Genomic DNA, 12,673 nt, shown 5'->3' with positions numbered 1-12,673 from the left:
TTCTCTCTCCCCTTCCCCTCCTGCCCTCTCCTCTCTTCCTCTTTTAAATACTCAGCACCTCAAAACGCTCTGTGGAAAAGGCCCGGGCACAGGTCCTGCTGTGACTGGTGTTGCTTTCTCCCGGGCAGATCCTCAGCCTCGGCATCATACCCCTCGAAGCTGACTGAGACCGGCTCACCCACTTTCAGTTTTGCGCTCCAAATACTGAGTGTCTGGTAACTTACCCAGAAGTTCTTAGATTTCCAGCTACTCAAGCCAGGCTCTGATTTCCAAAATAATGCCAAATCTAGAACAGTTTGGGGAATGAGGGGATCTGGCTGAGGGATGGGAGTTGGAACAGCTGTGGCACCATCAGCCTCACATAAACAGAAACGAATTACTCAGCCAAACAAGAGAAGAGCAAGGCCCAGCTGGAAAAGCACATGGATGAGTCTGCAAACCAAAAACGTACCGGAGACAGGCCTCAATCAATGGAGAAGTTTATTTGTCAAGGCTAAGGACGCACCCAGGAGACAGGTCTGTGCCTCTCTCCCAAGATGATGTTGAGGCCTTCAGTCAAGGGCAAAAGCTGGCTGGAGGGGACAGAGGGAGGAGGGTATGGTCACATGACTGATTGCCCCACGCTGCAGGAGAAAAGGAGCAGGTGGGAACGGTCAGTTACCTGTTTATCTCGTGCTCAGTAAATCGTTACTTTCCATGAGGTAAGGTGCACACAGAGCAGTCACCGGTGGAGATGCTGACCCTCTCATCTGTCGCTGTCTGCTCAGGGGCAAAGGGAAAGGCAGCTTCTTGCAGGACTCAGCTTGCAGCTTAACTTCTTCTTCTTGGTTGAGTGAATTGTGGTCTCGAGTTTTTATCTTCCTTTCACAAGTGCTGACCCAGTGAGGCCAATCGTGTGTGATCAGGAGCCCCTGAATGACTTGGTGGAAAGCAGAGTCCGAACCCCTGCCCAGGACACTTGGGAAAGCCTTGCTGGCCGGACGGAGGGGAAGGAGGCTCTCGGAGACTGCCCCAGAGGGGAGTGGCTCTCCACTGGCCACAGCGATGGCTGGAAAACAGCGAGCCCCGGGAAAACACGAAGGTCCCAAAGCCGGGTAAAGTAGACCCTGAGTTTATTATTTGCCAGACAAGGGGAGGCTTCCATTTCATTATGAAAGGTCAGGAGTGCTCTCTGAGCTGAAGGTGAACAGACAGCTGCGGTGTAGAAAACAGGAAGTTTTGTCCACAGTTCTGATTGGCGGAAAAAGCAAATTGTAAACCCTCTCAGGACCGTTGCTGTTCCGATTTGTGTCGCAGAAGCAGGAGTACAGTTCCTGCAAGACCCTGGCAGGTCTGGTCTGGGCTGCAGGGCCCCGGGGGCTGCGATCTGAGCCTCTTCTCATGGGGGAGGGGTTTCTCTGGCCTCCACATAGGTTAAGAGGGAGGAGCCCCGGGGCCTTGCGCCCATCAACCCCTCTCATCCTCGCTGCCTGTGACAGATGGACAAGCAGCTCTCCTGGCTGCAGAGACGAGATGACCACAGGAGAGCCGGCAGAGGATGCTGTTACCAGGGCGCTAGGACAGCCAGCACACAGAGAGACGGAGGCACGCAGCCTGAGTCCCAGTCAGCTGGAGGACATGTGGTTAAAATGCTGCTGAATGGGGAAAACATCCCGGGCCCAGGAGCTGAGGTCCCTGTCGGTGGGGCCGTGGGGAGGGTGTGACACAGGCCATGCCCAGGCTTGTGATTTCTGACCTCGCCCCAGTGCATTTATGGGTAAACTGAGGCTGGGAGGGACGCCTCTCCCTGTACAGGGAGGTGTCCGTGGTGAGGGGCTGTGCCCACCCACTGCCGAGAGAGTAGCACCTGTGCTTTTGTGAACAGCAATATAAATACAGTTCCCTTCAGATAAAACACAATAAATAGGTGGCGGCAATGGTGGGACGGCACCACACTGGCTCAGGCGGCCGGGCGCACTCTGCAGGAGTGGGGACACAAACCGAGGTCCTGTTGTTTGAGGTAAAAATTTATAGAAACGGTTCCTTGACAGTGAAATCCCTGCTTGACATTCAGATGGGCGAATGCTGGCAGGGGCTCTGGGCCTCCACCTGTAAGACCCGGACTGTCACTGGGGCTGTGGCTCAGAAGGACCCAGAGGTGGATGGACGTCCCTGCCCGAACTAGGGCTGCAGATGGCCCCACCTGCACCCTGCCTGATGCCCAGGCCTGGGCTGCCCTAGGCTCGGCCCACCTGGATGTCCAGGGCCACTTGGGGGGAGGTGCTGGGGTCCCACCTCGCCTGGCCACCCCAGTTGCTCCTGGACAGCCGCGGCCTCAGCGCGTCCTCAGCTGCAGGACCCTGGAGAGGGGCTCCTTGGCGCTGGAGTAGATGAGGTAGGCGCCGGCCGTGGTGCTGAAGGCCTCCCAGTCCCTGCAGCCGACGGTGGGGAGGCTGTGCACCGCCACGAAGCCCTCGTAGCCCTGCCACCTGCGGGACAGACAGCGGCAGCCAGGTCAGCCTGGGCTCTGCGGGGTGGCTCTTCTTCCCGGGCTCCCACCCGCGCTGTCGGGGACCCAGCAGCTCTGGGTCACATCCAGGCCTCTTCCATCCCCCACTGGCACGGCGTGGAGAGATTGATTCTGGGCCACGAGGAGAGAGAGATTGATTCTGGGCCATGAGGGCCTTCTCATCTTGCAAAGCAGGAGGCTGAGGCCCAGAAGAGGAAAGATTCCAGATCTCACCAAGATCCCAGCGCTACCTCCTATCCACCCAAGATCCTGCCCCCAGGGACTCCCACACGTGTAGTTCTGAGGGTCGGCCTGGCCTCAATCGTGAGGTACGTGACTTTCCCCAGGTCCCCCTCAAACACACGCAGGCCACCGTGCAGGCGGGAGCCCCTCTGTCCTCAGACACAGGAGCCCAGCTCTCTGCCCGCTGCTCTGCAGCCCCACGTCAGGGGCTGCCCCAGGCCCTCATTCTCGCTCTGGGCAGCCGCTGGTCACCAGGGTTTGCCTTCAAAAGGACTCGTTTATCCCAAGGGCTTCCATTTCCGAGGCATGGAGTCCCCAAGGCAGGGCGCCGACATCAAAGGGCACGAGTTGTTTAAATTTAATTAAATATTAAATATCAAAGTATGAAAATAAATTCTTCCATACTGCTTTCTGGAGAAGCCGTGGTGGCTCCTGTTCTCATGGGAAAGAGCAGGGTGGGATCCCCCAGGATCCCCCACCCACTCCACTACCCATCTTTAAAATGCCTCCAAACAAATGGGGGAGAACCTGTCAGGGTTTTGCTTTGAGGACAAATCACTTACAATGTTTATTCTTCTAAAAATTCCTATTCATATCTTTTTTCTTTCTTTTTTTTGAGACAGAGTCTCGCTGTGTCTCCCAGGCTGGAGTGCAGCGGAGCTATCTCGGCTCACTGCAAGCTCCGCCTCCCGGGTTCACGCCATTCTCCTGCTTCAGCCTCCCCGAGTAGCTGGGACAACAGGCGCCCGCCACCATGCCCGGCTAATTTTTTGTATTTTTAGTAGAGACAGGGTTTCACTGTGTTAGCCAGGATGGTCTCAATCTCCTGACCTCATGATCCATCTGCCTTGACTTCCCAAAATGCTGGGATTACAGGTGTGAGCCACCACGCCCAGCCAATTCCTATTCATATTGTTTGTCCATTTTTCCAAATTTAAAAACACATCTCTTATTAGTTTGTAAGGTTCGTTTTCTGTCATATGTGTGGCAAAGAGTTTGTCTTTTGCTTTTGAATAGGATATCTGTTTCCACAGAAAGCTTTTAATGCAGGTGGTCAGACCCAGTGCCTTTCCTTCCAGGCTTGTCTTCTTCATAGAACCCTGAGGTTATGCAACTTCCCTTAGCTTTTCTCTTTTTCACATTTGGACTTTTAATCCATTTAACATTTATTTTTATGTACAATGTGAAGTGGAGTAAGCTTTGTTTTCTTCCAGATTACATGAAGCTAATCTCCCAAATCATATGGAATTATCAAGTAAAGCCCATCCTTTTCTCATTGCTTTCAAATACAGTATTTATGGCCAGGTGGGGTGGCTCACACCTGTAATCTCAGTACTTTGGGAGGCTGAGACGGGCAGATCACTTGAGGTCAGGAGTTCGAGAACAGCCTGGCCAACATAGAGAAACCCCATCTCTACTAAAAATACAAAAATTAGCCAGGCATGGGCCAGGCGCAGTGGCTCACGCCTGTAATCCCAGCACTTTGGGAGGCTGAGATGGGCAGATCACAAGGTCAGGAGATTGAGACCATCTTGGCTAACACGGTGAAACCCCATCTCTACTAAAAATACAAAAATGTAGTTAGGCATGGTGGCGGGTGCCTGTAGTCCCAGCTACTCAGGAGGCTGAGGCAGGAGAATGGCGTGAACCCAGGAGGCGGAGTTGCAGTGAGCCAAGACTGCACCACTGCACTCCAGCCTGGGTGACAAAGCAAGACTCCATCTCAAAAAAAGAAAAAAAATTAGCCAGGCACGGTGGCCCACGCCTGTGGTCCCAGCTACTAGGGAGGCTGAGGTGCGACGATTGCTGGAGCCTGGGAATTTCAGCCTGCAATGAGCCGAGATTATGCCACTGAACTTCAGCCTGGGCCACAGAGTGAGACCCTGTTCCCCCGCAAAAAATAAATAAATAAAAAGGAGATATTATTAAAAAATTACCAGGCCCAGATGGTTTTATAACCGAATTTAACCCAGCTGTCAGAAATGAGAGAAAAATCCTATTCTTCAGACTATCCCAGTCCACAGGTGCAGTCAGAAAGCCCTGCAGTGTCCACAGGTGCAATTAGAAAGCCCTGCAGTGTGTATTTACCGGTAGGCTTCATTTTAAACTGGATACAGCTAAGTCCCTGAAAGAAAACCACTGAGCAATCTCACTTCCTATTATAGATGCTAAAAGCTTAAAGACAGGCAATTGGAAGCCAGTGACTTATTAAATAATTCTGCATCATCACCAAGTGGCATCGGGTCTAAGAATGCGAGGAGATCTCTCACTATAAATCATGACATCAGCAGTAAATGTGGCGGACTGCATCACGCACTCACAGATGCCAAAGGAGACCCCAGCCCTGACCCGGATGGCCCACAGCCCATCGAATGGCCATGCTCCGATGTGCTCGTTAAATTAGAGTAAGGCAGGACAGCTGCCACTTCTGCCGCCATCCAAAATTGTTCTGGAAGCTTTATCTAGGGAAGCAAGCTAAATAATCAATTAGAACACTAGAAATCAAGGGGAAATGTTCTTTATTGTCAGAGGTAATTATATTCCTAGGTCCCCTGAGAATCTTTTTAAGAGAAGCTATTAGAACTGATAGTTTGGTTTGGTGGCTAGACACAAAAAATGATTGTTATGAGCAGCTGCAAATGAAAATTAAAAAAAAAAAGCCTACCCCATTCGTTAAATGTACAATACTTGGAAAACTCCTAGAAATAAATGTGTTGAGAACACCACAGTGTCTATGAGCTAAAAATTAAATATCAACGACTCCCACGTTAGGATGTCCACACGCCGCATCCCTGCCGGGATCCAAAGGCAGAAGCACCAGCACGCGTGGGTCATGGCTACACCTGGAGCAGGGGCCGCTCAGACCCCACACAGGTGCAGCCAGCAACGGGCTGTCCACTGGGCCCAGCCAGTCTCGGGAAATGACACCTGACTTGGGACTCGCTGTGAGCCAATGGCACCTGCGAGAAGAGGTGAGCCCCCCCAAGGGGAAGCAAGGTGCTGGGGGGAAGCCGGCCTCAGTGAGCCCACAAGGGGAAGGAAGGCGCTGGGGGGAAGCCGGCCTCGGTGAGCCCACAAGGGGAAGGAAGGCGCTGGGGGGAAGCCGGCCTCGGTGAGCCCACAAGGGGAAGCAAGGCGCTGGGGGGAAGCCGGCCTCGGCAGCTCATTACCTGTAAATAATACTGTTCACTGAGAAGCTGCGCCCATCAAAGGAGTTAGCGACGACCAGGAAGTAATCTTCTCCCACCGAGAAAAACTCCCAGTCCAGAGCGCTGCAGGAACAAGTGAGCGGATATTAGGACACAACAGACATCGCCGGAACTGGGGGGTTGGCCCGAAGCCACCTCCAAAATTCACGGAGGAGGAGCCGGGGCCAAGGTGGGGAATGACTTTCTCACAGTCACATATGTGTTGGTGTATTCCAGGAAAATGTAAATTAGTTGTTTGCTTAAAAAACATTTCAAATTTTATTTTATTTTATTATTTTATTTATTTTTGAGATGGAGCCTCACTCTGTCACCCAGGCTGGAGTGCAGTGGCGAGATCTCAGCTCATGGCAACCTCCACCTCCCAGATTCAAGCGATTCTCCTGCCTCAGCCTCCCCAGTAGCTGGGATTACAAGTGTGCGGCACCACACCTGGCTAAGTTTTGTATTTTTAGTAGAGATGGGGTTTCACCATGTTGGCCAGGCCGGTCTTGAACTCCTGACCTCAAGTCAGGCCCACCTCGGCCTCCCAAAGTGCTGGGATTACAGGTATGAGCCACCATGTCTAGCCTCAAGTTTTAAATTGTGGTAAAATATATATAACATAACATTTCCCACCTCAACCATCTTTAAGTGCACAGATCACAGGCATTAAGCACGTTCACATTGCTGTGTGGCCGCCAGCACCATCCACCTCTAGAACGCTTTCATCCTGCAAAACTGAGGCTCTGCACCCAGTAAACGTCGCCCCCCACCCCCTCCCCAGCCCCGGCACCCACCACGCCACTTTCTGTCTTTATGAATTTGACCACTCTAGGGACCTCATATAAATGGAATCACACGGTATTTGTCCTTTTGTGCCTTAGCTGAGACTCCAGTGACTCAAGGTTCATCCGTGTTGTAGTGCGTGTCAGAATCTCCTTCCTTTTTAAGGCCGAGTCTCCTTCCTTTTTCACTCCTCTGTGTGAATGCACACGTTGTGTTTATCCATGCGCTGACGGACACTTGGGGAATTTCCTCCATGTGGCTACTGTGAATAATGGTGCTATGCACACTGGGGTACAAAAGTACACTTTTAAGAGGTTGAATCAATCAGAGAAGAAGTCTCAGGCTCCTGGCACCTGCTGGAGGCAGGAGCTTGGTTTCCCACTCTGGACACTGTGCAGAAATGGAATCACAGTGCTGTGGCCTCTGTGCCTGGCTTCTTCTCTCAGCACTGTGTCCTCAGCTGGGAGGTCAGCAGCCGTGAGGTCACTCCAGGAGGGGCCTGCAGGACCTGCTGGTTCACAGATATTCTCCTACAAGCGGAAGTTGTTTCTTGTTGCAAACAAATTTGCTGTGTCCTGTCTTAAACAGGAGTCTCGCCTGAATTTGCAAAGGGTGCATCTGTGCTTGGGGACAGCTCAGTTTGTGGGGTCTGATAAGCGGCTCCCCTGGAACCTTTCCCCACCGGGAACCCACCTGCTGAAGTGTCAGTGTTAGCCCCACATCTCGAGATGAGGAAATGGAGGTTGGAGCCATGCACACGCAAGCATCTTACGGACATGCAGGCCAGGCCGGTGCCTGTGTGTGCAGCAGCCTCAGGGCTGTGGCCAGTTCAGACAGCAGAGGGGCCTCATCCCAGTGCTTCCCTGCAGGCAGTTGAGGGGCCGGCCTGCAGCAGGAGCTCAGACAGGACCCTGGGAGAGGGAGGGATCATGCAGGTGTCCAGCGACAGGAAGGGCGGGCAGAGTCCATGGGGCCTTGGGCTCCTCACTCCTTTGGTCAGTCAGGGTGACATCTGGAGCCACCTCCATTAATGGCGGGTTATGATTTGGTTCCCATGGAGCCCGTGCCAGCTCGTCCTCCTCCCTCGTCGCTGGGAGGAGGACGAGGATGCCTGTGATCACATACTCTGGTCTGGAAGCACGGCCGTGGGCTCCGAGTCAGTGTGAATCCGCAGGGTTACTCCTCAATCGGATCTGAGCTCTAAAACCCAGACCCGAGGAAGACAAGCGGCCATGCTGGATGTACCAGTGGTGGAAGATCCTGTCTGGCTGCTCCAAGGCTCACATCAGAAGCCGGCTTCAGTTTCACCACAAAATAAGGCATCTAGTGACCAATTCTGCCTCCAAAGCAGCCCTGGGTCACACTCGCTGTAGGACAGATGTTATTCTTCAGAATCATGCCCTCTGGCAAATGCCCATCATCGGACAGATGGGCGGATGGAGCGTGACTCAGCCACGAGAAGGGGGACGCTCGGACCCACGCGGCCACACCACCAACCCGGAAGACACGGTGCTGCAAGAAAAAGCCAGGCACAGAGGCCACAGCTCTGCAATTCCATTTCTGTGCGTGTCCAGAACGGGAAATCACAGAGACAGGAAGTGAGCCCGGGGGTGCCCGGTGGGGAGGGAGGGGCTGGCAAAGGGTGTGGGGGCTCCTTCTGAGGGGAGGAGAATGTTTCAGAATTGACTGCAGCCATGGCTGCACATATTTGTGGATTTAACAGAACCACTGAATTGTAGAAAGCAAACACAGCAGACCGTTTGAAGGCAGTCAGAACCAAGGTTACACACGGAAGCCGCGAAACCCCTCAGCACCCTGGAAAGGGTTTTGGACTCGGTGAGGCCACAGCACATCTCCCAGAAGTGCAGGGAACTCCCCATTCTGAGTAGAAGGGCTAGGAGTGTGACTTTCGTGTGCTGTTTTGATGGTAATTATTAAACATTACCTCAATTAATTAATAAATACCTTCTGTGTTTCATAATTTAGTTCATAAACTGTCCACACCACTGTCCAGTGGTGACACGGCCGTAAGTCACAAGTGTGTAGCTGCGTCCCGTCAGCTCTCGCAGCTTTCAAATACTGAGGTGTCTGCCTCATCCGTTTCTAGACTGGCATCGTCTCCACAACTAATTTTTAATCCCAGTTCATTCTCCAACTTGTCTTATTCTAAACGCTGTTCTAAAAAGCCTCATCTATGTTTTGTTCTCGGCGTTGACATTGGATGGGGTGGATTCATGCTGGGGACACACAATTGCCGCAGCCGCCCAGTGCCTGTTTCTCCTGCCACGGCTGCCAGGCCACGCAGGGGTCATGCCGCTGCCGCTCAGTGCCTATTTCTCCTGCCACGGCTGCCAGGCCACGCAGGGGCCACAGAACCCACTCACCCCAGAATCCCCAGTGCCCCCGGCAGGCACCGCTGCTGGCTCTTTTTCTTTATTCTGAGAGTTCTTTTTTTTTTCAATTTTTAAAAATAAAATAAGTAAGATACAAGTAAGTTAATATTGTCGTCCTGTGTAAAATCAGCAGTTCAGAAGTAACAGTGCAAATAGGGAAACTCCTTCCTGGCCTGCCTGCACACCCCTGCAGCCCGCCTGGTCCTGGGGTGACTGCTGACGGTGAGGCACTCTCTTCCAGAGTCTTCTCTGCACTTCCATGGGTGCGCACAGCTAAGCAGCACACAGCAGCTGGGCTCGCTCCTCCGTACTCGGGTCATAAGATTTCGCTGCACCTCACCCAGCCCTTTCCACAGAGCAGTTCATCTTGGAGACTTTTCTCCTTGAAGGGTCTAAAGGTATGCGTTGTTGTGTCTCTCAAGCTGAGATTAGAGCCCAGTGCCCAGGAGGGGTAGGTGAATCGTTACCCAATGAAATAGGAGTGCATGAAACCTGAGGAAACCTGGAAAAGCCGCCAGCTCCATCCCAGGGTGGGCACGGGCCGGATTCCAGCTCCAAGCTTGACCCATGGCCCTTGGCTCTGGGATCTGAGTAATACAGATTCGATTGCAGGTTTATTCACAGATTTCTGAATCCCACCCCAGAGGAAGCCCCATGCTGGTCAGGACGGTTATGGATTCTCAGTGCCTGCTGTCCAAAATGTGGGGGCCACCCAACCTCCTGTGGCCCCGCAGAGCGTGTCAGTCTGGAACCGTCACTTTCTTGTGCACACACACCCACCCTCCATGTTCCCTGGACCGCACGTCTGTCTCAACACGCCAGTCTCCGTGTCCTGGTGTTGTCCGGGAGGATGCAACATCAGGGAAAGGGAGTAATCGTGTCTGGTGGCAGCTGGCACCAGCAGGCTGTGGGCACTCGAAGCCTGCACCTCGCACCTGTCCCCGTGGGGCCTTGGCTGTCCCTCCACACGACGGGCAGGAAGCCCCCTCCTGCCTCCACTGCCCGGATGAAAGGAGGTGACGGGTGTGAAGGGGCAGAACTCTGCACACAGCGCCCGGCTCTGGGAACCAAACCTGTGGCTCAGGGCAGCACTGACTTCCCCAGGCCAGTCTTTCCACAGGAAGGGTGGTGAGGATGAGCCTAACGGGGATTCCGACGTGGTGGGCCTCCCAGAGGTCAGCCCACCCTCCCACCGGCCTGCGGTGACACATACCTGCAGGTGAGGATGTCCTGGAACTTGACAAAGGCCTGCGCGGTCACGTTCAGCTCGTAGATGACTGAGTTGATGACGTAGGAATCATTCTGGACTTGCATCTCCACATCGTAGCTGTGACTGTTCGCCACAGCGAGGAAGATCCTCTCCCCAATGTGGAAGACCTCCCAGTCCGCAGCACCGAGTGTCTAGGACCAAAGGAGAGCAGTGCAGAGGTGTGGGTGAGCGGTGCAGAGGTGTGGGTGAGCGGTGCAGAGGTGTGGGTGAGTGGGTGCAGAGGTGTGGGTGAGCGGTGCAGAGGTGTGGGTGAGTGGGTGCAGAGGTGTGGGTGAGCGGTGCAGAGGTGTGGGTGAGTGGGCACAGATGTGTGGGAGAGTGGGTATAGAGGTGTGGGTGAGCGGTGCAGAGGTGTGGGTGAGCGGTGCAGAGGTGTGGGTGAGTGGGCACAGAGGTGTGGGTGAGTGGGTGCAGATGTGTGGGAGAGTGGGTATAGAGGTGTGGGTGAGCAGGCGCAGAGTTGTAGGTGAGTGGGCGCAGAGGTGTGGGTGAGTGGGCACAGAGGTGTGGGTGAGTGGGCGCAGAGTTGTGGGTGAGTGGGCACAGAGGTGTGGGTGAGTGGGTGCAGATGTGTGGGAGAGTGGGTATAGAGGTGTGGGTGAGCGGTGCAGAGGTGTGGGTGAGCGGTGCAGAGGTGTGGGTGAGTGGGCACAGAGGTGTGGGTGAGTGGGTGCAGATGTGTGGGTGAGCTGTGCAGAGGTGTGGGTGAGCTGTGCAGAGGTGTGGGTGAGCAGGCGCAGAGTTGTAGGTGAGTGGGCGCAGAGGTGTGGGTGAGTGGGCACAGAGGTGTGGGTGAGTGGGCGCAGAGTTGTGGGTGAGTGGGCACAGAGGTGTGGGTGAGCGGGCGCAGAGTTGTGGGTGAGCGGGTGCAGAGGTGTGGGTGAGCGGGCGCAGAGGTTGTGGGTGAGTGGGCACAGAGGTGTGGGTGAGCGGGCGCAGAGGTGTGGATGAGCAGCACTCTCCCTGGCTGTCCTCAGGCTGCCACTTGGCAGGACATGGGATCTTGGCACAGCCCAGTGCCTGCTGAGCTGCAGGTGCCAGATGCGGCACTCCTGCTGGCAGCCTCCTTGGCCACCACTCTCTTCCTGAATATTAGTGCCAGTTGTGCCCACCCCCACCCACCCACAGCAACCATCTGTGTGACTTGCTTCTCAGTAATCCATGCCTCCACCTACTCCAGGCCCCAGTGCTGTGTGTCCTATGAGCACCACCTGCTGTTTCACCTCTTCCAGGAAGCCCACCCTGATCCCTCTAGTCCTAGCCTCAGACACTGAAGTAACTCTGGAGTTTTCTCTTACACGCTCTCCCTGGCCTTGCAGTTTGGCCGAGGCTTCCCTCTGGCTCTGTAGACAGAAGCCATCTCTGGGTTCCTGTGCTTGCCATTCCTCCACAAATCACTTACCACCCTCAAGAGGCAACAGGTCTGGGGCTGCACATGGAGGCCCAACTGCAGGCACCTCTGCCACCATCCTTGAGCTGCAGGAGCCTGTCTGCACGTGGGGCCCTCAAGGCGGAAGCTTATGCCAGCACACTGGGGATAAAGGTGGCGGGGCTGCACGGGGAACGGGCGGCTGCTTCCCTGGGGACAGTGTCCCCCCAGGCCGGGCATGCCTGCACACGGTCCCAGGCAGTCATGGCTGAGGACAGAGCTGGTCTTGCTGCGGGGCTGCGTCTCTTCCTGACTCACCCCCGTCCAGAGAGCCTTCTGCCTGAGGGACATCGTGCGCCACCTGGGCCAGGTGCGAGGCAGCTCTAAGAGCCTCCCGTGACAGCAACCACTGGGACGTTTTCTATTTGCCCAAATCAACTGGCAAGGGCCCGGCTCAGACGCTCCCGGGTCTGATGCGACCTGCCCTCCGCAGTAGGTCAGGCACCCTCCCTTGTTTGTATGTTCAGGACAGGGCTGCCCAGGCGCCTTCCGGTCCCCCTGACTGTCCGGCGCCTGCCCGGCCGGCTCAGGTGCTGCAGGAAAGAGAAAACTCTGGGCCCAACGTCAACGTGCGTTCTCCACGCCCAGCAGGGGGCGCCGTTGCCCGCCCGACCCCGGAGAGCCTGGGCTGCAGGGGAGGGCGCGGTGCCGGAGGACGCGGTGCTGCAGGGGAGGGCGCGGTGCGGGAGGGCGCGGTGCTGCAGAGGAGGGTGCGGTGCTGCAGGGGAGGGCGCGGTGCCGGAGGACGCGGTGCTGCAGGGGAGGGCGCCACAGGTGAGGACGCAGCTCCGTGGGCACCAGGCAAGGTCCCAAGGCCGATCCACAGCCGGTCAGAGGAGCGCACATGGGTGAGCTTAAGCTAAGAGACCAAGACTC

At 55.1% G+C, this 12,673-nt stretch overlaps 1 protein-coding gene across 1 annotated transcript in view; it reads right to left on the bottom strand.

Moving 5' to 3' along the window:
- Positions 1-462: 462 nt before the first annotated feature.
- TSPEAR (thrombospondin type laminin G domain and EAR repeats) overlaps positions 463-12,673 on the bottom strand; it is a 226,175-nt gene continuing 213,964 nt past the window's right edge. The window contains exons 10-12 of the mRNA XM_015446788.4: positions 10,312-10,499; positions 5,902-6,003; positions 463-2,468 (exon numbers count right to left, since the gene is read on the bottom strand). Of these exons, the coding sequence (XP_015302274.3) occupies positions 2,315-2,468; positions 5,902-6,003; positions 10,312-10,499 (444 nt within the window). The 3' untranslated portion in view covers positions 463-2,314. The remainder of the gene's footprint in view (positions 2,469-5,901; positions 6,004-10,311; positions 10,500-12,673) is intronic.

This window comes from Macaca fascicularis, chromosome 3 (assembly GCF_037993035.2).
Source record: "Macaca fascicularis isolate 582-1 chromosome 3, T2T-MFA8v1.1".
Taxonomy (NCBI): domain Eukaryota; kingdom Metazoa; phylum Chordata; class Mammalia; order Primates; family Cercopithecidae; genus Macaca; species Macaca fascicularis.
This window is presented reverse-complemented; position numbering and strand designations above follow the sequence as displayed.